At 31.6% G+C, this 25,992-nt stretch overlaps 1 protein-coding gene across 1 annotated transcript; it reads right to left on the reverse strand.

The window, feature by feature from the left end:
• Window positions 1-7,703: 7,703 nt before the first annotated feature.
• On the reverse strand, window positions 7,704-25,866 carry LOC134718633 (uncharacterized). Its single transcript, XM_063581281.1, has 10 exons — window positions 25,827-25,866; window positions 20,435-20,692; window positions 18,734-19,063; window positions 17,401-17,763; window positions 16,946-16,996; window positions 15,772-16,053; window positions 14,330-14,401; window positions 11,599-11,683; window positions 11,030-11,076; window positions 7,704-9,983 (listed from the first exon to the last, which is right to left on the reverse strand). Exons 1-10 carry the CDS (start codon window positions 25,837-25,839, stop codon window positions 9,265-9,267), a joined length of 2,220 nt encoding a protein of 739 aa, XP_063437351.1. The 5' UTR covers window positions 25,840-25,866; the 3' UTR covers window positions 7,704-9,264.
• Window positions 25,867-25,992: the final 126 nt, after the last annotated feature.

A 25,992-nucleotide genomic window follows, 5' to 3' on the forward strand; every position in this document is an offset into this window, starting at 1 on the left:
ATCTTAATGATTAATGATTTATCTTTTAACAACGATGAAAGGCCGGACCTCGGTTTTTTTAATAAAATAAGTTGAACATCATGAAATTGTACCTAGATAATTGCCTAATAATTGGCTCTTTAAAAACATAAAAGACCAACAAAGGCCAGAGAACCCTGACTTTGCACGGGCGCAAAAATGCGACGGATTTAAACATGATTAGTGAAAAATCAACTCCGTTTCCCTATACCTATACCCTATTGCCAATGTAGAATAAACAAATTATTATGTTGTACTGTTATACCACTGTCCCATGTTAGGGGAGGGTTGGGATCCCGCCAACATGTTTAACCCCGCCACATAATTAAATTATGTGCCTGTCCCAAGTCAGGGTCTTTAATTCAGTGGTTGTCGTTTGTGTATGTGTTACATATCTGTTTTAGTTTAAAAAAAATGACATAAATAAGGCCGTTAGTTTTCTCTTTTGAATTTACATTGTCTTATCGGGGCCTTTTATAGCTGACTATGCGGCATGGGCTTTGTTCATTGTTAAAGGCCGTACGGTGACACATATTTGTTAATGTTTGTGTCATTTTGGTCTTTTGTGGATAGTTGTCTCACTGGCAATCATACCACATCTTCTTTTTTTATACAAACAAAAAACATTAATACACACAGTAAAACTCAGTTTAAAAGAAGTAAGTGTCCGATGTCAGAATAGGTAAAAAAAATTAACTAATTGTATACGCAAAATGACAATGATAAACTAAATAAAAAAGACTACTAGCAGTTACTTGATACGGGTCTTATCAAATTTTAATACTACGCGAAAGTGGGAATTATTTTTTGTGTTGATAGTGGAAATCTACAAAAGTGTATGTTTAACGTACGATGGTGAGTGACATTCTCTCAATACATTAGGGTCTGCAGACAAATTAACGTTTACTAGTAGTCCTAGATAAAATGATAATCTAGAATTATGTCTCCATGTAGGAAATCGAAGAGTACGAGCTCTCATTTAGTAAACAACTGAATTGAGGACAGTCATAGACAATTATGATTGTAGATTAAAAAAATTATATAAAGAAATCTACTTATAATGATAAGTGAACGTCTGAAGAAAGAAGGATTAACTAGCGATCATGCGTCAAATAGACCATCGCACTTCAGCGTACAGACCATCGCACTTCGGCGAAGACCATCGCACTTCAGCGTGACCATCGCACTTCAGCGTCCTCATCGCTCCTCCGAGTCCTACATATATACCTTAAGTTTATAACTCACGTCTATAATTTGCAAAAAGCAACATGAATTTCAACTTTTGTTTCACCAAATGAAACTATCACAAACACAATGTATGGGATTGTAAACCAGGATCCTATTGTCACGTTGTTATAGTTTGTTGATTTGGTTCATCAGTGATTCTCGTATAGATTTGGTCGTTGGATTTCATGGTTTTTTTTGTTACACCCAAGTCATGTTGGGCCAATTATTACTTGTTGCTCAATGTGAGCCAAGGTTCCATGTTAGATTTTTTTAATTCACTGATATCAATTTTTTATTGCATTCAACAATACCTGTCTTAGAACCTTAAATATTATTTCATATAATAAAATACTGAAGTAATTAATGTCCTGAGACGCCTGTTAGTCCAAATTGAACACAATTGTTCTGCCAAATTGTGTTGAGGGCTATTGGAGAATTGTCACCAAGAATATTCTTACCAAATAGCACGCTGATCTCCTCATCTGTTAATGGTTGGGCCCTTTTGAGGTTTGTTGCCCTTGCCTATTTGTTTTAATAGTCTTTGCTTTTCCGTCAATATTTCTCTGATAAGGGGGAAACTTTCATCATTGTCATCTCTTATGATAGAGTGACCATGTGACGCCTGAGTTTTCTCTTGACACTACTTATGAAGCCACGGATATTGGACGGTTCATACTCTCGGACATCTTTTTTTTCGTACAGTCAGAACAAAGTAAGAAAGAAAAGAGTCAAGCTCAGCAACTGGAATTGTCTATTGCTAGGTAATAAAATGATTTAATTTCAGTGTTTTTGTTTTGTTGTTTTTCAAGAAAGTTTTGTACACCATTTATCAAGATATATAACTTTTTCGTCAAACTGTTTATCTTCAAGTTCCATGTATTGTGTCTTAAACAGGATGAACAGTTGCAATACATGTATACGGCTCCATTTGTTAAAAAGTCCTGGTCACTGAGGAGAGTGTACTCAACAACTGCATGATAGATACTTAATGTATATAATGTTTGTTCTTTTGTGTTATTTTTGTATGATGTATTGTGTTCATTTATATATGCCTTCAACCCCATTGGGGTATAACTGTGCATTTATTCAATAAACATTTATTATGTATTTGTAGTGTCAGTGGTGTGTGTACCAAGGGGGTAGCAGGCAATATTTCAGTACATTCCTTGATCATCCAGCATATCTATCTGGATGAGGATATATTCTATATCTTCCTCAATATTTGAAGTAACATATTGTTCATCTTCTAAAATATTTTATGGAGACCACAAGAGATTGAAATTTGCGACTTCGTACGACAAGTTTCGAGAAATTTTAGGGGGAGGTTATAAGGCATTGGTATATGTTGGTTTTTCAAGAATCAGTTGAAATTGTCAAAATTTCGAAAAACAAATAATATTTTATAATTGGTTTAAGTAAACAAAGCTAGCGAATCTATTATTATTTTATTATTATTTTTATAATTTAACACTGACGGTTTATCGACAGTTTAACGATTGTTGACACAATTACCAAGGAAGTGACGTGACATTGTTGAAACAAAGTAGTTTCGGTTAGTAGGCGTGGATAATAGGTCAGTCGAGGTCATTGAAGCTTAAAGCTCACGTTTATACGTATAGCTTTATCTGTAAAGTAAAATTGCTGATTGCAGTATTAAGCTTTATTTTCTCAATCCAGCACTGAATAAAATATGACCATTAATCAAGGAGTTCATCGTCATCTTACTACTACGTGCTTATTAACCTCTTCTTGCAGTTAAAATCCATTACTGTTAAACATTTAGCGTACACCAGAGGATAATTCCGATCATTTGTCACAGATAAAATCAAGCTGGGTTGGCTAAAGATCGGTTTAAATGTACAAGTTAAGGCGAAAGTAGTTAACCAATTAGAAAATCATTTTGAAATACACAAATTAAGATAAAGAGCAATACTTGAAGGTATCCTATAAACCTAAAAAAGAGCCATGTATGATGTGTCGTCAACCTAAATGTCTCCTGTTTTGAATTCATAACCTACAATGGAGATAAATGCATCAACTCTCCGGAACAAGATAGTTGTACACAGTTTTTTCATCTTCGTTATTTTATAGTCATGAATTACACCTATTGTTTTCCATGTTTTCGGTAAATTGTCGCAAATGCAAAATAGTCCGAAGCAGGCTTTGCATACGCGAAAGTTGGCCTTTGACATTTTGAATTTGGCCATTTTTATATAAGGAACAAAGAAGTGCAAATTTTCGTTAGTGTACAACATGAAAGACCAGACAGTGGAGCCAAACTCGATTCAGTGATGAGCCGATGTTTTCTCTTTTAAGATTTGATAGATGAATGAATGCTTTGCCCTGGCATGAACACAGGTCGTAGAATTATTAAATTTTGAAGAGTCACAACGTACGGCAGCAACATCATTAAACAGCAGAACACATAAACATGTTATTTAAACATGAAAAACGTTTGACAGTTATGAAATAATGGCTACATGGGGCAAACAATCCTGTAGGGTTTTCCACTCATCAATTGGTTGGTAATGTTTGGTTTTGTCAAATTTTAAAGCTTACCACCTGTTGAATTTACATTCGAAAATTGTCTTTTTGTGATACTTGTTTATTAAACATTTCCCATCCCAAACTACATTAATATATATTTTCCTGATCGTCAAGAAGCCAGATCAAAACGACCCATGCAAACATCTTAAGAACGTCGCAAGATTCTGGTGTCACTAATTGTTACAAACTCAAAGACGTAAGCCAAAATAAAAATAATGCATGTTGTTCAAATGGCTTTTTACAATAAATTTTTAAGGTTGATTTTTTTTCCTAAGAAAGGTTTTTTTTTCAAAGATGTTAAGCTTCAGTATTTGAAAACAAATTAAAAATAAAAAGTGACTTGATTTTTTACATACATTTAAATTATAAAGGCAATCTATTTCTTTTTTATGGATCAACTATTCACTGCAAATGCACTCACTTTTGCACTCCAGAATTTTAAGGCGAGAGAACTACGGCATATATAGCGTGGCAGTTCTGCACAGATATATGCAAGGGAATTAGCGGGAACAATAATTATAGCTAGTTTTTTTTCTCTCTATTTATTTGTTCCTTAGCGGATCCGACTATTATAGTCCGGAAAACACTTCAGTTCCGCGAGGACAATCTCTTTCCCCACCCCTTCTCTATGAATCGGTAGAGCTTTAACATAAAACATTAATTTTAAAGTGTTCTTATTAAGCAACAAAATAACATAGCCGTATTTCAAATTGTCTGTGAAAACCACAATAATGACAATAAGACTTTATATTTCATTAAATAACGTCAAAATCGTATGTGGGGACATTGTGTCGGACATTTTTGTTTTATCTGATATCTCGTATATTAGGATTGATTTATGTGAATTTAATATCAGAATCGAGATAATTTTTTGCACTTTTATCCATTATAATTTGTTTATGTAGAGAATGGCATTTTATTAGATGAACATCATGAACAAATGAACAAATGAACAAAACAGAAAGCGTAACCCTACGTTTAATTTGGTTTGAAGGGGACAAAATATTGGACAATGCTATTCAACTCGAATTAAAATAATTTGTTTTAAAATTTTCAGATTATTGCATGAGGCGAAAGTGTTTTTTTTTTTACAAAATATTAGTAAAGAATTATTTACTTTCGACATGGGGATTACTCTGGAATTACTTTTTTTGGGGACAATTTAAAAAAATACTGCTATCTTTCGTGCATGGGACACATAATTTGTATCATCTTGAACCCTTTTTTTCATATTTCCGTCTTTTCGAATGAAATAAATCGACATTACGTCATTGTTCAATTATGAATTGCTTGTTCTAGACAAACTTTTATATCGTTTGGTAAAAAAATGTATGTTTTCTACGGTATTCAGAATTTCAAAAAAAAAAGTGTAACGCGGGACAAGGAAATCATATTGCAAAATAAAGGTTTTGTGAAGTTTTAATTAATGTAAATGGTCTGTTACATATACAAAATTGCCATAATCTAAAAGAATAGTTTAACAGCTTTAAAATGATAAAAAAACATTTTTAAAAAATAATAAGATGAATGTGTCTTGTCCATGATTTCACCAAAGTAACACCAGTAGCGTGCGACGTTTCTAAGGATGAACATGATAGACGCGTCCGTCAAAACAAATCCGTATCTTAGTTTTAAATTAATAGTAAATGAAATTAAAAAAATAAAGAGTTCGGGCGCTAATTTTCGAGATATAAGCCATTGCAAATTTGGCGGGAAATAATTCTTCATCAAACATATAACATTGACACATATTTCTTTCAAATTTCGAATACCTGGCAAAAAAAATTAAAACAACAAGACGGAACATCCTTATGAAAAGGGAAGTTGTTCAAAGATATGACTTTTTTGTGTAATTGTTACTAGAATAAACCGTTGTCAAAACAAGACAGATAGTTATTGACATGAAACGGGCGATTATTGATATTTTAATTGAGATTGAATCCTAAAAAAAGTATGTTTTTCATTTAAAAAAATGGTAATACAGATATATCATTAAATATTTAACTCTAAAAACCCAACGTTATGTCTACCTGTCATTACAATTTATAAATGGTAATTGTGTTTTTCTCCTCCATTTTTTGGTAAACATTCACAATGAACTTTAATGTGCGTATGGTAATGCGTTTACTTTTCTACATTGGCTAGAGGTATACGGGAAGGTTACGATCTCATAAACCTGTTTACCCCCGCCACGTTTATGTGCCTGTCCCAAGTCAGGAGCTTCTGGCCTTTGTTAGTCTTGTATTATTTGAAATTTTAGTGCCTTGTGTAAAATTTGGAGTTTTGGCGCTCATACCCGCTGAACTAGTATATATTTGTTATGGGGCCAGATGACCTCGGGTGCGGGAATTTCTCGCTACATTGAAGACCTGTTATTGATCTTCTGCTGTTGTTTTTTGTCTATGGTCGGATTGTTGTCTCTTTGACACATTCCCCATTTACATTCTCAATTTTACATATAAGCATTTATCTCTCATATTCTAAATCAGTACAAAAGTATAAAATGTCAATTCTGAATTGTAGTCATAATAATGTGTGTACATGTACACATTTGTTCTTTTCAAAAATGTAATGGTTAATATATATATATATATATATATATATATTGCAAAAAACATATCATCATATTCGCAGTTTAAGATAAAATTCTCAAGCATATAAACATATTTCAATTCAAAATTTAATTTTTGTCAAATTATTATTTTCTTAGTTATATCGACTATTAAAATACATGAAATCTAATTTCATTGCAACAACCCCTAAATGTTGAAAGTGTTGACTTGGACATTTGACAAATGTTCACTTATGGTTCGTCAGATTGCTATTGTAATGTTTGTGATATTTTGAGTAGGATACTGTAAATTCAGAAATTATTGCGTGCATTTATTTTTGCGATTTTGTCAATTTACACTTGAATACGATTTAATTTTTATGATTTTGAGAAAAGTCATGCTTAATTTAGTCAAAATGCGAGTTTTAATTATTGCGTTTTCAACTCAGTCGCATTATTCGCAATAATAAAAACCTCGCAATAATTTCTGAATTTACAGTATACATATGCAGCACCGTCCTAGTCAATTTTTGAATGTTAAAACCGACACCTAATGTTGTACAGAAAAAAACACAAACCACACGTTTATAATAAGATTGGCTAGTTCTTATGACCTATTGTAAATATAAACTTATAAAACACACACTTATTCCAACAGAGGGGTATCACAATTGGAAACCCTTAGGAGCACATGAGATCAGCCCGGCTTTTAGTGGGGTTAGTTTTGCTCTGTTTTTATCTTTCTATGTTTTTTTAATGTACAATTGTTTGCATTAGTTTCGTTTTTCGTGGTTTTTATTAGTTTGCAATAGTGTTTTAAGTAAGGTTTTGCTAAACGGTGTGCTCGATATGTGCTTAGAACTGATACCGGAAACAGAGGACACAAAGAAGATCACAGAAATGAAAATAAAATAAAATATACGGAATGTATGAGTAAAAATGTTGACAGATATGAATACACTTTTAAGAGTTATATTGAAGACTGAACCTAATTAAAATATTAATAAAAAAGAAAGTGTATGCAGCATGTACAAATATAAAGAAGATTTAGAAAGAGTATGGGCCTAATATGTTATCCTCAAATTATTGCCAACTGCTGTTGATTTTATACACACGATTTAACAAGATGAAACGTATGCAAACGGCGATGATAACAAAACGGCTGGATTAATTCATTGAATTGTTTGTACAAAAGGACTTCAATTAGCCATTTGTTATATTTATGTTTTTAAATTATGTTCACCTGTTTTACAGTAAAAACAACATTTTGAGCTTTGAATTCCACCAATCTAGAAGTGATTTAAAAACAATTCAAGAGAACAAACATAGAATACCCCATATACAAAGAAAAAGATAAAACTTTAAATATATTTCTTTAATTTCAGCAACAAAAAAAAACGAACATTTTCAACACTTTATTACATATAAATAACTTGTTTTGTATCTTATTATATATTTTTGCTATGCTATAATGCTATCAGAACTGTAAATATTCCTGAATATATTTTGATACAAGCAATGGTGTCCTTTACGGAGTTGGTTTGAGCTCATTGGAAGATGACATTCATATATAAAGCGCATAAAACATTGTTTTAGTTAAACTGCACTGTTGTGCTGACATGAATTATCATTGATATATATTTATAAATGAACTGTTTTTTACAAAATTTAGAATTTTTGAAATACTTAGCATGTTCTACTTCAGGCACAGATAACCTAAGCTATATTTGGCAAAACTGTTAGGAATTTTGGTCCTCAAAGCTCTTCAACTTCGTACTTAAATGTTTAACCTTTTTTGGGATTCGAGCGTCACTGATGAGTCTTTTGTAGACGAAACGCGCGTCTAGCGTATATACAAATTTAGTCTTGCTATCTATGATGAGTTTATTTCCATTGCTAATAAATTAATTTATTAGTCTATATTGATACATGCATCAACAACAATCAACATAATATATGTATACAGTGATAAAAGGTGATAAAACAAACCAACTCATGTTCTAATGCGAGCAAATTTTATGAGGCTAATTTGTTTATTAATGAAAAAATAAACACGCCCGGAAATAGTTCATTAGAGGCACTTTGTGAAAAACAGGACAATGATATTTAATTAGTTAAACAACTCTCCGAGTATTTTCTAAGTTAATTATAAATGATTCCTATATATTAGTACATGACTGCTAGTTGCAATGTTAAAATTATTCACTTATATTAGTACATGACTGCTAGTTGCAATGTTAAAATGATTCGATTTTTTTTCTTTTTGACAGGTCAAATTACATCTCAACAGAAATTTGCAATTGGAACAGTATTTACAAAAACGGTCAGGATGAAAACATAGCTAATCAACTGGAATACATATATTACCTTAAGTTATCATTTTATCTTAGGGCAAATTACCATCCTGGCATATATAATATGTTTGGTATATACGCAATTGATGCAATATTTAAAACTAAATGACTTGCTGTTCATATTTATATGTATCTGGAATATTTGTTTTCATTTAAAAAAAAAGTTGTGTACTTGCTGGTTTCTTTGTGTTCAGAATTAAACATTAATTGTTTCAATTAGGTCATGTAGACAGAATTGAGAAAAACATTTTTATTTGTCGACAGTTTACGCAAGAGTTTCTCTATTTCTATCACTGTTTGTTAATACCGTTGATGGCATCAGAAGTCATTTCATTGTACTCACATACTACAGGTTCTATCAATTTAAAAATGCAATCTGCGCTCTCGTCAGAGAAAATTATTCATTTTTATTTTATTCAAATCGGAAAAGATGTCAGAGCTATCTACTCTATAAAACTGTGAGATCATATAGAAAATGAATTATACATCTTATAATGTTGTTGATTTTTTGAAATAGTCTTTTTATAGCAACATTTTCCTTCAAACTACCTGGGTGAAAACTTGAATCTACCCGACGACATCATCATCATGACACACTAAATCGATAAAAGATTTCTGAGATTGCAGTTTTTTTGCTGCTTTTTCTCTAGGATTTTCAATTTTGAGTAATGACACCTTATCTTCAAGGCGTTTTATTTCGGATTTTGTTTCAATTTTAACCATATCCGTTGTACTTTTAACTGCCTCTTCCGATTTTTCAAATATTTCGCTACTATAATATTCTCTTGCTTTCTCAACGTGCACTTGTTTAATAAGCTTTGTTAAACGTTTTACCTGAACACATTTGCTCTCGTCCTCGGAATGTGTATGGAATACTAGGTATCGACCGCCGCATTGTTTAAGTATAGTCTGTAACGGCACCGTGCTGGAGATAAAATCTTCAACCATTTCTACGGGATAGTTGACGAAATGACTCTCTGTTGTGAACACCAGTATCAAAAACTGAACAATATCAGGGCCAAAATATTTGATGTATGGAGCCATTGTTGACTGTATTTCTAAATGGTCATATGACTCTGTAAACATGACAAACGCATGTGGTCCTGGTGATGCGCGTGCAATGCAGTCAGCTATTTTCTTCTTTTCTTTTTCATCTATTATTTTTTTACGGAAGCTTGGTAGTTGGTAGAATTTAAACATCTTCCTGTACAAACTTTTCGCCGTTCTGTAAAAGTCTGTTCTACATTTTGTGTCGCCCATTACAACAATGCGGTATTCTTCTACATCTACCGAAAAAAAGAGTATTTTTAATTTTTTAATATACAGATAAATTAATTCAACACTCTGCTGAATACAAATGACATTAATATCTAATTGTGTTCAGATAATCTGTTTTCAACAAATTATCAGCATTCAAATAGAAACAAACTGTGCTCCCCTTCTTGCGGATTTGTCCCTTTCTTCATAGAAGAATTATTGTCTCATCATAACAAAGGAGAAGTTTCCGTAAGGGATAATTTCGGCCTTAAATTCGAGGCACATCTGATGAAAGATTTGTGACATTTTCTAAACACCCAAGTGTCTACTTCATTATATATCAGTATTTTTGCATTGAATAATGATACTAGTACCTGATGCATGTCCATGTTTATGTAACAAAAGTATATTACTTTCCAATAAATAACTAAGAGTTTATAGTTTTACAACTTTGTAAAAATGCTATATTTTAGGGAACCAAACAAATGGGTCCTACTGGACCTACTCTTCTTTTTGAAAGGAAATCATAAATAAAGTTATATCTGGGTCACAATGATGAGTAGGTTCTTAACTACAAGACAGATTATGTCAAACTTTTTATGTAAACTTTCAATTGCATTTTGTATTGTGATTTCTCTTACACGCACTTTCTTCTAAAAAAAGGTTCCAAATGGTAGAGTGAAATCACCACGAGTTGTGGAACATTTGCTTCTATGATAACGACGACCATGTTCCAAATGTCGTTACCGAAATGTCATACTTTACAAGAATATTGCTACATTAACATTATCACTAAATGTGTACTAACATAAGCACACAAAGGGTGTTGCATGTGAATCAGATCTGCCAACGTTTAAGGATATCATGAGAAAACACGATTTATAATTGGATCGTGTAGCTAATTCTTCATTTTTCAGAATTGTATTTTCTGAACTTTTGTTTGTCTTTTCAATATTTTCGTATATTTTTCCATGGCTTTTGTATTTTGTTTCTTCACTGATGAGTATCAAAATAACTTTGTTATTCTCTTTAATTGTTTGGATACGCTTTATGTCAAGGGTTATACATCACTCACCTTCAAATGCAGATATGTCAATCAATGACATTGCTCGAATCATTCTCCTACAGAAAAAATGTACATTTAGTCGTATGGTATAGGAGTAATAAAAATAGACCAAACAATGTGCAAAACCAGTTTATTTCATATGTTAAATGTGCACACGTATGCCCACTTATGATGTCAAATTATCAAGACATCATTTAAACCCACCACGGATGCGCCTCGTTTATTAAGCTGAGAACGTGCTAAATATTATAGCATTGCAGCTTTGTTTATAATCTTATTCAGGTATCGAGATTAATACTATGTTAACCAGACGCAAGTTCCGTTTACAAGACAGGGTCGAATAGAAAATTTTAAAAGGGCCAAATTGAAATAATAAGTTCATGAGCATTGAGGAGTCACATCTATGAAAGGTTTTGACCAATAGTCCGGCGACAAATTCTTTGTAAATGTTTCAAATCAGTTATTAACAAAAAGGAATTTTCGATTTATAGGAGATATAAATCATGTTAGAATTGTTTGGCCATTTCTAATATATGAAATATAACTATACTTGTTTCTTGTTCTTGTTAACATCATACCTGTTTCCTGCAGAACCAATCATCGGACTCAGCACTACTGTAGGGCATTTCAACCCGCTTGTTATGTCTGATATTTTAACTTCGCCTAATGTTTTGGAGTAAAATAACATAACAGTATAATAATATTGCAAAATTAAAACATAAAAAATCTTAGGCCTTCCAATATTCAATATATCTGACAAATTAAAACTAATTTGACATTTTGTTTTTACTATTACATATTACATTTTGATGTTCAAATGTCCGATTACAGTGAACAGGCATACCAAGCTTGCGTGAATGTGTATCAGCATTTTAATTCTACAAAAAGAAAAGTTTAAATGTTTTTGTAACGTAAAAATTAATTTGTTCTCCTGGAATATATTTTCAGAATTTCAGATCCTTATACAACGTATGTATAGTGGACGTGTGACTTATTCCTGAATGCTTTTGCAATTACTTGTACTGTAGTCCTGCCACTTAATGTTGTCACTTTTGTGTATTATTTAACATTGCCATGAAAGCGCGAGGTTTTGCTAGCCGCAAAACAAGGTTAAACCCACCAGTTGTTCTTAAAATGTCCTATACCAAGTCAGGAAAATGCCAGTTGTTATCTCATAGTTCGTTTCTGTGTGTGTTGCATTGTCGTTTAGTTTTATTGATGCACTTCAGTGTTTCTGTTGTTTTGTTGTATTTCCAATTATAGTTCTTATGTGTTTACCTCAGTATAGTTTGTAACCCTGATTTGTTTTCTGCAAATCTATTTATGACTTTTGAACAGCGGTATAATACTTTTTCCTTTATTTATAATAAAAAAATGTACAATGTTGTTGAATGTCTTGAATCTTTTTACTTCTTAACAAGTCAATAAACTTCAACTTAATACCATTTCAGTACGGTGAATAATCAATATTGACAATATAAAAGTTTAAGTATGCAACAACATGAACAACTGTTTTTTTTTAAATTATTTTCTTATCACCTAGTTATACTACTCGAGTCTCTTCATTGCTGTAGATAGTGAATCATGCAATAGTCCTCAACGAACTACTTTCTCAATTTCAATCATTTTTTGATACGGACAAATCAAAATTTAGTCACACAAAATATATTTGTATCTATTAATGACTCAAAGCACAACGCGCAGGTTGTAAAACGCCATGTAGGAACTGCTCCAAATGCACCTTCAAGTTGTTTTCTGTTTTACACTGATATAATTTTCCACAAATCAAGATCCAAAGAAATGAGATCAATTGTTACAAAAACGGGGTAAATTGGGACATAATTTAAATCAGGTGTTTTGTCCTTTACAGAACTTAAATTGAGGGCATCAATTTGATAGTATATTTTTAAAGTTTTATGCAAGACTCAGGTGATTGAAAGTTTAACAAAAAGTAAAATCACAAAAATACTGAACTCAGAGGAAAATAAATTCGGAAAGTCCATAATCACATGGCAAAATCAAATAACAAAACGCATTAAAAACGAATGGGCAAGAACTGTATACACCTATTAATGCAAAAAAAAATGCAATGTAATAGAAATTTACATAACAAAAAAACGGAGTAAAGTGCAATGATTTTGAAAGAGCGTAGGAATAACAGGTAGATCTATTGAGAGAAAAAATATACAGTTTTAATAAATATTTTATTCAGATGATTATATATGATGTGATGTATGAATATATAGAAAGATGATAAATACGCGTCATTTTTCGTAACATCTGTACATAGATAGGTGATAATGCTAAAGATATATGTTAATCATTTATAATGGGAGTTTATTTGTACCGCATTTCTTTTCCCCAAAAACAATGAGACTGTTAAACTTCCGGGTCCCCTTAGTTGTGTTAATATCCCTTATGCAACTTCAAACAAAAGTTGCGTGTAAACAACAAATCCATGTGTAGTGATATTGAACAGGTTACAATTTTGAACATATGACTGAGCTTAATCATTTGTGTTGGTCTTGAATGAATATGACCATAGAATAAATGTGTAAAATCTTTGGAGTTGTTATATGTATTCTAAGTATTTTAAAAATCGTCGAAGAAATCATTGTGTGACAAATGGGACTTTCTTCCATGAACAGCCGCATCACGAAAGGGTGTTCAGGGTATGGTACTTTTACGGAAAAACGAATCAGACTTCGTTCTAAGAAAATTTAACCCCATGTGTGAAAATGTCTTAGCTTCGAAATGAGCAATCATACATTTACACGTTTACGTTATGTGCAGAACAAAAGAAGAAAACGTTACAATTACCGCCTATGGAGAAACAATTGTGCATATTGCGCCAGTCGCTTCCCTTGGCAACTTAGGGTTGATGTTGCAGGTGATAATTAGTAAAGTCTGTTTAAAATTAAAACAACAAACATATGAAGAGGTGTATTTTCGAGTTCTTTTTAGATTTTCTTTGCTGTTTGATAATTTGTGAATACCAAATATATATGTTGTAACCGCTAAAATGAAGTTGATGTAAAATACAAATGTTTGATAATGACAATTGTAATGAATTTTCTGCTTCCCTTTATACATTATAACGAGTCTCTAGAAAATTGTCGTGGATTTTACAGAGTATATTATTGTTATTATTAAGGAGCATACAAACCGTTAAAAACTGTATCGTTACTAAACCTGTTTGATCTTTGTCAAATTCATTTTTTATTTCGTTTTAACTTGTACGAAGATAAGTGCGAAAGGAGAATTACACTTGAGTTTCAAGATCAATTGCTATTTTTTTCAATTCCTCACCCAGATCATCCAGTTCAACATTGAAAAGAAATGTTCTTTCTCGTGGCATCTTCAAAACAGGCCAAGAATAACCTAAAATTGAAAATGTATTTTAACTATTCAGTGGCTGTTCGTCTTTTTTATTTTAGTGTGTGCAAATTTGTCCCTATATTCTTAGAACTTTTAAAAAGTACAGTTTTAATCAGAAACACAAAGATTAAATTTTCATAATTTTACACGGAACATCATGAAATATGCATTTTTAAATGATCCTTTTGACCTATGTATGGAAAACAAAACTAAATTCAAATTTCAATGGCAATTTCTAACCAGTTAATGTGTATTGTAATTGCTTAAGTTAAGAAGTGTTGTAAACGTTGGTTTATATTTTTAACGTCAATACTCAATGAACCCACAAGTCAATACTTCACAAATTGATCTATGCCGGTTTTAAGATACCTTTCCTAATGGATTTCTCCTTTGTGTTTTCTTAAACAAAATCCAATATGAAAAACGTATCAGCACAGTATACATGAATGAATATAATATTAAAAAAGTAAGGATATGGAGAATCAAGTCTTGAAGTTATACAACAAAACACACCAATAAAATGACTTCTGTCGAGTAAAAGGAGCTGTACATGAATAAAATATATTAATGTATATGCAATTAGTTTATTTTTGACAGGTATTTTGATTTTTCTCGCCAACTTCATTCATAATTTATGATAGAATGACACTTAACCCATAGCGGGTCAGGTTGTGCTCAATTTCCATGTTATGAAGATGTAAAAGTTAAATCAGTTGAAAAGGTGGTCTGGAGATGGCATGTCCATTGTTAATTTTTGTACCAATACCAGTTTGCTTAGTTTCTATTGTTACCTATTCTGACATCGGACTCGGCCTCCTTTAATGTGCGTATTGGTGTGTGTTTGTTTTTCAATATTGGCTGGATGTTTATGATTGAGATCTCTCTAAACATGTTTAACCCCACCACATTTTTGCGCCTGTACAAATACGGGGGCGTCTGGCCTTTGTTGGTTTTGTATTTGAATTTTGTTCATTTATATTTTTGATAGTTAAGTTTGAGGTCTATTTTTACTGAACTACATAACATATAATTGAGAAAGGAAATGAGGAATGTGTCAAAGAGACAACAGCCCAAGCAAAGAGCAGAAAACAGACGAATTCGTGTTAAAGGGCCATCCGAATCCCGCTTCCGGGTGCTGTATTTTCTCGCTTTGATAAAGACCCGTTGGTGATCTTCTGCTGTTTTGTAGTCGGGTAACTGTCTCTTTGACGAATTAATCATTTCATTTCTCAATTTTATCTTTCTTTTACTAATGTTAAATATACAAGTCGGTTTATGTAATCATTCAGATCTTCTTCTTTATACTAATAATGCAATTTCATGTTCAAATTTGGAGATACCATAATGCTTCTGTAAAAATGATTTTAAATTACCAGTTGAACATTTTCGACATTTGAAAGGCTTCAACTCAATCTGTGACATGTATGCAAATACTTTCTGGAATTGCTCTAAGACATCTTCGTTATATAAGACATGTTGCATAAAGTTGACAGCGTTTTCGCTTCGTGTTTTATTGCTAAAAATGATTTTCTTGAACACATGCCCTTTCGAGATCTTTTCTACTTTGCGCAAAGTTTCGTTGATTATGTCATCTTCAATTTCATCAAGTACAACCCTGTAGTTGAATGCATTTCTCAATGTTGACCGATAACAATCTGTAATCAGAGTAACATTTTCATATATACTTTTTTCTGATATAATAAAAAAAAAATAGAATCTGATGTTGTAAATGTTAAAGTTTTGTTCACCATTCAGAAAATATACGTTGTAAAAATCGGTTATTCACCTTATCCTAGCTCTATGTACGTTTATAAAATGTTAAAAAAACAGATTTATGACAAATATCGTTTGTATATTCAATGCATATAAATGTAGCATTTTAACTGTCCTACAATTCCTTAAATTTAAATATCCATGTGGCCTTATTTTGTATGAAGCAAAAAGTAAAAACACAAAAATACTGAACTCCGAGGAAAATTAAAAAAGGAAAATCCAAATTCAAAAGGCAAAATCAAAAGTCCAAACACATCAAACGAATGGATAACAACTGTCATATTCCTGACTTGGTATAGGCATTTTCTAATGTAGAAAATGACTTTTATCCGACAGTATATTAAAATGAAGGAATACGATGTTCTAAAATATATCAGACATCTTGTAAAAACACGATGTGTGGTTATTAATCAACCTTTATCTTATATGTCCACGACATAGATATTTTCAAAACGTATGAGTATTTTAATGCCATCAACCTAAATAAAAATTCTTATTTTAGAGGATGAATATTTAAAACATACCATAAGTTTAACATCCAGAAAAACGGAAAAAAATGTGTTAACATCATTGTATTTGTTCAATAATGTTACCTTTTAGACATTTAACATAAATTCACTGTGACATAATGACAGCATTTTATTATATTCAGGAATTTAAAATACTATCGACTTTGTTCAAAAAGAAATATAGACGGCCAATATGATAATTCATATTTCCATCTGAACGATGTCTCGAACATGCATTATTTCAACTTAAAAAGGTAGTGCTTACCTAGGCAAATATCTCGATTGGTAATTGCTCTTTGATTTCTTGGCTTCTTCCCTAAATAATGTTTAAGATGTTAATGCTGTATAAAGAACTTTTTTATCTATTCTTATTTCAATATTATATGTAAAAACCATACTTTATTAGTTGCATGTGAACGATGAGCTATTCTGGATTACTTTCATCAAGAATCACATACATGTCTAGTAAACATATGAATTTAACAAATTATGTCACAAGTAGTTAGAACACTAAAAAGAAGAACATCATCGCCCACATAAGAAGGTTGAATTATGAGAGAAATAAAAGGGTTATGCGTTTTCTCTGTTTAAATAAGGGTTTTAGATCTATGTTCATCACGTAATTTATTAAAGCTTTTAAAACCTAGTACTGAAGGTGTATTAAAGACTTAAATAAACACTTCAGGTGATTTTTTAAAGAAAATTTTTAAATCAACTTACCATGCGATGAACCGAGGAATTCATTATTTTGAAGCTCTTGTATACGGAAATGTAAAGTTCCTTGCCCAACAAAATAGTTCAGTAGTTTCTTGTTTCCCTGCAACAATCGCGCAAGGAACACACGTAGTTTGTTACTATCACCATTTAAGATTGACATTATGAGATCTTGGGAAAAAGAACTCAAATGGAGGTAAATGGATCCTTCCCAAATGTCAATTAAACCAGCGTCCAGTGCGTCCTCTATTACAGCTGCATCTGTTCCGTTTAAAACGTCGTGTAACGAACCGCCAAGACAGGCGACAAAATCGGTTGGTTCATCAGGAATAGTGCTGCCTAGTGATATGGTTATTGACCTTTGATTACCTATAAACAGATATGCAATATGTCTTGTTGTTCCTAGTGAACAAATTAATCATCATTATACACAAAGGTATTAAAAGAAGACTCGATTTTAAAGAAGGTACAAAGAAGCTCAGGAATCTTGATCATACAAAACCAGTTGAGTTTGTCATTTGATAAGGGATTTTTCCCATTTGAATTTTTTCCTTTTAGTATGTTTTTTTTTATTATTGTGTTTTATTTTAAATTGTTCAACTGGATCTTTATTGACACATGGACAGCCAGACACATATATCTATTGATTTAACAATGCTTTGAAATGTTGTAATTCAACTTTCAAAGAGGAATTTGTTTTTCATGTTGCAGTTATTGTAAAATATGTAACGTCACAGTACCCAAATTGCAAATTGAGCAGCTGAAATCGTACATGTTTAGTTTAGACACTTAACCATATGTATTTAATTATTTGACTTCAGGAATGTCTTTCAACATAGTTATTTATTAGTAGTGGACAACACTTTCTCAGTAAATATTATCAGATGAAGAATTCACTGGAAAAAATAAAATCTATGGAAATGTCGCCGGCGACGTCCACAAATGTCATTGTTTAAAGATAAGCAAATAAAATATTCTGCAAACCTCAAATTGTAAAAAAATACTTAGCATGCACAAATGTCAATTCGTACTAAATATTTAAAATAAATAAAATAAACTTATGTTATTCGATTTTTAAGGATGCGATAAAGAGCATGGAAACAATTAAGGTACTGATCGTTACAAAATGTTGGGTAATTGAAGGTCACGACCAGTTCAAACAAATATTCTTTGATTAAATATGGATTGAAAATTAAATTGGTGGAAATACATAGTTAATAAGAATACATGCATAAAATGAACCCAGAATGGAAACGATGATCATAATAAAAGTAGGTGATTTAATTTAAAAAAAACAATTGGTACTGTCCCGTTATCTTAACATTTCAGTATAAAATACCTATAACTCGACCAATTGTTGATAAATTCTGTAACTGCTCTAGCATCCTGTCATGTTCAGTCAATCTAAGCACCGATAAAAAGCCTGAAATCCAAGTTGTTTCTGGTCGGTCTAATAATATCCTCATCAGTTCTTGCCGTTTGCTTGGCTTTGATTCTTTTTCTTGTACAAGGTCGTGTTCATCGATAGTAATGATGTAGTGCTCGAAAAGCATGTCTAATGTCAAAGTGACTTGTAAATTTTGACAAACAAATTCAAGATGATTTATGATGAATTCCCTTGTCAAAAATTGATAAACTCCCCTTGTCATTCTTGTATCAGGATTTGTATCTAGAATCAGATAAAATAACAAGTTTATGTCAATATATACACAAACTCTGTATTTTAAAAGTGCAACTACATTAACTGAATGGAAGAACGGAATACTTAAAATATATTGAATAATAGTGACCTGCTGGAACATGTGTTTTATTTCGAATTCATTTCAATAATTAGTTATTATGGTTTCACTGTAAAATCATGTCCTTTTGGTTTATGCTCTGAACATTATATTCTATTAATGTTTTTTTTTTTATTTTGGAAATGGATGAAATAGCGTTCTGCAGAAAAAAATAATGTCTTTAAAACTATAGTTGGTATTTTCAATAGAAACATATTGATAACTTAAATTCACATAAAGTATAGTTTCAGAATTTTAACGAAATAGCCTATATTCCTGGGAAAACAATCATAGTTTGACTTTTTGTTTCCAACAAACTTCATTGTAAATAGACTTAATTATCCATGTAAAATTAGTTTACCTCACATTATTATTACGTTTTTGTATTAAATAAAGCAACAACAGTTTACATACAATCATATTACAGCCTGTCTATGTTTTATACAAAATATTATTCGAAGGGTTTTTTCGAATGAAATACAAAAAGATACAAAAATGTGAAACAACAGGGAAAATCCAAATGCGAAAGAAGAACCTACGCCACAAATAAATACCAGGCTTTTAATTTGAAACACCAGACGCGCGTTTCGTATACATACATCCGTGACGCTGAGCTCAAAGTAGTTATAAAAAGTCAAAACAAGTACAAAGTTGAAAAACATTGACAATACAAAATTCCAAAAAGTTGGGCAAAATACGACAAAGCTAATCAATGCCTAGAATAGGGAAATCGTAATCATTGCGAAAAGTTAACAGTTTTACAATCTCGACTGTTGCATGATTCAATAGTTTTGTATCATACCAAATCATGTGAATGTCATGATTATGTTGCCAAAATAAATGTTTACTTGATACAAACTAGCCTAATAGCATAAGTCATTTATCTGTGCTAACAATCATACTTTGACTTCTTGTTTTCAAAGACTATCATTGTAAAGTGACTTATTTATCCATGTAAAACTAGTTTAACTCACATCGGGTGCTTTTGTCATATAAAACAACAGTTTATATATTCTAACGTTATTAAAAAAAGAAGAGAAAACCCAACATAGCATAAAAAGGACCGGATCGCATGAATTTTAGTAAGTTAAGATATCTATGTAGACCGTGTGTTGTACATGTGTCGTTGTTGTTTATGTTTTCACAGGTTAGTGATTTTGAATGGTTTTTGCTATATATTTGTTTTATTTAACGTATTCTTATACGCATCAAACGCATTTGCGATTATCAGTCCTAATATATAAGCAATACATATATCATACCTTGGTTCGAAGTTACCACTTGTACCAGTGATGAGTGTCCTTTCATGCTCAAACCTTGCAGAAACATTGAACAGTGATGATTTCCTTTTCTTATGAGCTTCTTTAAAAACGCTTCCATCTTAAACATACTGTTATTAAGAGAATTGATAGTGTCGAACTCTGTCAGACTGAAAGCGGTAGTTTCCAAAGCAATCAGATTCAATTCCTCTACTGAAATATCACAATGTTTAAAAAAGCTGAAATGCTGCTGTATTGCACCTGTAAAAAGATATAAATATTAAAAGAGAGATATCCTATGATTGCCTCATTTAGGATATTCAGATGAAAGCAAGAACAGTTGACGTCATAATGGAATTTAAACAAAGAAACTGAGGCCAAAGAATAACACGTTCATTAATAAAAATAAACATATTCAACAGATCATTACGCATATGGTCGGGGTAATCAACACCTTGTTACAGTTACACAAGAAGTCACTGGAAAGTAACATAGTTTATTTAAGTTGACCTGTGAATATGGTGTATTGTCGTCATTTAACGATATTTGAGATTTAAAGCTTCTTAGACATCGTATACATCAGAATGACCAAAGACCTCGGTATCACGTACCTGCAAAAAGGCTAGCTTTTCACTAGAAAACAAAAGGTGTAAATGAAAGGATCGTGAATAAATTTATTGCAAAAGCAAACACGTGATTGCCACACCAAGCCTACGTGCAAGAATGTAACTAGCGATGAAAACTAACTATGGCATCAATATTTAATTTTGCGTAGTTTTGGGATTGTAAAATGGATAAATTGTCATGTAACCATCACTGTTTTTTTTAGAAAAAGTTTGTATATCATTGAAACGTTTATAATGTAATTTGAAAAAAAGTACATATATGGTCAAATTACTCGTATGGTCCGACCCCTTAATTACCAAACGAGTATTATACTCATATGGATCAACCATACGCGTACAGTCGGACCATACGCTTATGTTTGGATCATATGAGTATACCCATATGGTCATGACCATACACGTATGGTCCAAATACTCATATGGTCCGGAACATATATAACAAAGACATGATGTGACGCAACAAAGACATAGTCTTCCATTAACAACGCTTTTCGTGACAATGTACAACTGTTGATAAGATCTGAAATTGATGAAAGTGCAAGACAATATAGCATCGCAAACACTGCTCCTAAGTATTTTAATTATTGTTTTCCGCTGTTTAAGGTGATATGGGTGTCTTTCGCCATCTTGGATTGTAAAAAACAGAGGATCTAAGGTCCATATTTTCTGTCAAGTTAGCAAAATTTGATGCAGGAATGCAGATATTTAATGTGAATTTTTCTTGAACCAATTTATAAGAATATAACTTAGAAATATTAATATTTTTACAAGTATAGATTATTTTTGGTTGTTTTTCAGTATTTTCAAATTGGCAATTTAAGGGGAGGTAACTCTAAAACAGTGCATTTTCTGAAGGACTCTTCATGAAATTTTCCTATTTTGTCTTTTAGCCGGAAAAAAACTTACGGTGACCCTATCTTTTCTTTTGATATTCTCAAAGCATTGTCTGAAAGCAATCTTTTCCTAATTTATTTTACAATTCTATCATTTTGTTTAGTTTCTATTCACAAAATGTTGTTTTTTCCTGTATAATCCATACAAAATTTGTCATTTTGTCACAACCTGTAGCTTGAGAAAATGCGCGGTGACCTATCATTTTTATAATATTTTTGAACATGTATCAATAGATACTACATTTTGACAAAGTATGAACAAATTATATCATTTTTATTTTAGACTCCCATACCACCTTAAAAAATACTTTTAAGTGTATCTTATATATAAAAATGAAATCAAATTGTTTATTATAAACACTTCTCATTTTCATTAACAAAATGTTTAAAAACTTATTAAAGCTTGTAAATTTTAATATTTTGTATTTATTGTATGCGAGGCACGATTATAAACGTGAATTTCCGTAAAACCGCCGAGTCATAGAAGAAAATCACTCTTGAAAGATGCTGGATAAGATAAAAACAAAATGTTGGCACTAAATCGGGCCAATGAACATATATCTTTTTGAATATATTCAAACATTTTGGAGATAAGTCTCTTACGGTAGTGGCCTTTTTTATCTACTGCTTGCATGACGAGATATATATAGTATCACACTGCACGGAGTGTGATACGAAAAAGTGATACGAAAATATGCGATGATACGATGGGTATCTATCATCACGAGATGATATCGTTGACTATTAGTTTCGTTAGATCATTGATAGTTTTTAAAGGTTAAGACAATGTACATTTCGTCCAGGGTAACGGATATCATGTGTTTTCTGCAATAGTATACAAACATTCACACTTTTCACCTAGAAATCTTCTTTTATCAAATTAATAAAAAATTTAAGCGTACAAAAATGTTTTTAAATGTCTGTTGTTGACGACGGAAAATGACGCAATGCTGTTATGTGCAAATGCAGATTAACTATTTGCAGAACCTTTTATTCAACACAATAAGAGTATTGGCCATAAGGATATAAGTTTCAAAACTCTTTAGAATTGGATATTGCTCGATATTAACTCTCGTTATCTAATTTAAATAGTAATAATAAACTCGCCACATATTCGTTTCTCATGATATAGAAAGTTAAATAATTTGAATTGATATAAAGCAATTTTCAATTCTCCCTCAATATGAAACCTTAATATCGCAGTATGAAATATTGCTGATAATAACTAAACAAAAAGTTTCATATTTGAAAGATAAAAAAAATCCTATAAAAATTCACAAAAGCCTATTATATTGCTATAATATGAGAGGTGAAATATATGATTTAGTTAAAATACATACAATAGAACTCGTGTGTTTACAACTGATATTGGATAAATCTTTTGTTCCGAAAGTAGATGACATCTATCATGGAACTTCATTTTCAAATGATGTGATGATTTAAAAGTCAAAATTTCAATACGATATGTTCGTCATTTATAAAGTCGATACGGATCAGAGACATTTATGACAAAGAGATGATTTCAGCTTTCCAATTGTGAACTTTCCATTTCTAAGTAGCAACATTCCAGCAGCACCTGCATACGGGGTATATATCTCCCAATTGATACGATATTCCCGTGCTTGCATTTCCTATCATGATTTTCTTGATAGAGGGTTACTGCTCACAAGGAAGCTATTAAACCAAGAGTTCCAAATGGTGAAGTTGAAATCATCCCTCCGTAAATTTTACGGACGCCATCACGAGTTGGTTGACCGTTATGGAATAACCGTTTCACAAATGATATCGGATATGTTCCTTACGTCGTAACTACAATCCCCTTCCCTTTCATGAATTTGACCTACCGAATTAGACTATTTACCGGATTTGTAATCACATAAGCAACACGACGGGTGCCGCATGTGGAGCCGGATCTGCTCACCCTTCCGGAGCACCTGAGATCACCCCTAGTTTTTGGTGGGGTTCGTGTTGTTTATTCTTTAGTTTTCTATGTTGTGTCATGTGTACTATTGTTTTTCTGTTTGTCTTTTTCATTTTTAGCCATGGCGTTGTCAGTTTGTTTTAGATTTACGAGTTTGACTGTCCCTTTGGTGTCTTTCTTCCCTCTTTTATGAATGACAACATTTTAGTAATACAAAAAAACACAATAAATCTAACCATGGATTCAGTATCTGTTAACCGATTCCGGTGTCACTTTTAGTGGTATTAGAGGTTTCTCAACATCTTACGAACGAACGAAAATCGCCATAACTTGACGTAACTTGCCGTAACGAGAAAACAGGGAGCAGTAAGTTATCTTATACTATTGGATTATCGGCTGTGCTGTTCTTTCCTTAGAAATGTCTTTTATATGTAAAATATGCATGCTTGATTTTTTAAAAACATTTTGAATCAAATACATATTATATTTATTTGATATTATATAATATATAATATACAATTTACTGTTCAATCAGCACAGTTGAAAGTCTTACTGATCTATAAATTTAAGCGAAGAATATATAATAATCAATCAAAGGACAGTAATTGTACAAGAAATTTTAATAAACATGATGACAACATCACTATTTAGTATATGTGAAAAAGATAAATATAGATATATGGATGGAAAGGGATAGGAATCTTTTTGAATCTTCGCTAGACGTTGATTTACGGTAACAATTCTTTCGTGGACTGGAGGTAAAATAAATCTAGGAGTGAACGCCTTTCGATTTAAATTTGAAAAGAAAAAAAACCAATAAGTTCCGGGATAACTTCTTTGCCCAAACCACTAAAATCCAAATGATCCTTTCTTATTGATATAGTTATAAATTGGTAGACTATTGAAATACATATTTAAACTTATAAATTGTGGTTGGTTTTGTTTTGTTATCATGGCCTTTCTTATTATATGTGTGTATGTTTCCTTTATAGTATAATCATAAGTATATACATATTTTTTTTCTTGTTTGATGTTTCCGTTAAGCTTCTATGGAATACTGTGCATATTTCCTCTGTTTTTCGTATGTCTCATTTTTCTTTTTAGTTAGGGTGTTATATATTAAAATATATATATTTTGATAACTATGTGACTACCAGTTTTGTTAGGGCTGTAGCACTCATACTTTCAACAAAAACACACAAAACTCTATTTCTAACGATAGATAGAGTGCACCTTTCAATTTCTTAAACTGATTCCCGATAAATATTAGAAATAAAAAAGCTATGTAACGACGTATCTGTCCAAGATACTCTCCAACACGAAAAAATGAAACTCATAGTAACTCAAACCAATTGGACCCATAGAAGGGACGTGTGGATATATGAAATATATTAAAGTTGTGTTATCTCAATCACTTATCAATCCTTTACCAAACTCTAATTTCGCAATGAAATGAATGGAATATTTGCCAATGAACGTTAAAAACCAAACAATCAATCACCAAATTGCAAACTAGACGTGTTGATTTGTTTAATAGAGGACAATATAAAAAAAAATCTTTTATAATAGATAAGGGAGATAAATCGAACGCATATATACGACATTTCAACAAACGGAACTCAACGTAAGAAAACGAAACAGTCAACAACAGAAAATAAATTGAAACACGGATGTTTAATGACAGCAATAAAATGCAAGGTTGCAAAAAAGGATATTAAATTGTTTACTGTTGTCTTTTAAAAACACTGCAGTATCGGAAGACATTTATTATGGATTTTATTATAACAAAATTACTGCTCCTTAACGATACGTTCGTAGAGTTTCGTCCGTTCGTAAGATATTGAGAAACCTCTAATAGGCGTATAAATAATTCCGCGAGTACTTTTATGTAATTTCAATATCGCAATGCTGTTACTACGACTGCTTCAATTTTTCTTACTTATTAAAACTCTTACATTGTGATTGCATTATCCACCATTTCAGCTACTGAAATATGATTTCATCAAACATTATAATTTCAAATTAAAAAATAACCGTAAAGTTTCTATACATATGATTTGAAATAAAACAATAATGCATCATAAAATAGAACGACACCTTTGTGTTTGTTTTTGCATACTG

Source organism: Mytilus trossulus, chromosome 5 (genome assembly GCF_036588685.1).
Source record: "Mytilus trossulus isolate FHL-02 chromosome 5, PNRI_Mtr1.1.1.hap1, whole genome shotgun sequence".
Lineage (NCBI taxonomy): Eukaryota > Metazoa > Mollusca > Bivalvia > Mytilida > Mytilidae > Mytilus > Mytilus trossulus.

Bases quoted from the DNA above. Each gene is read 5' to 3' on its own strand.
- LOC134718633 (XM_063581281.1), bottom strand. The intron at 17,764-18,733 runs GTATTTTATACT...ATCTGTTTATAG, and splicing joins AACAATTGGTCGAGTTATAG to GTAATCAAAGGTCAATAACC. The intron at 14,402-15,771 runs GTAATTTAAAAT...TTTCAATTTTAG, and splicing joins ATGTCGAAAATGTTCAACTG to GTTATTCTTGGCCTGTTTTG.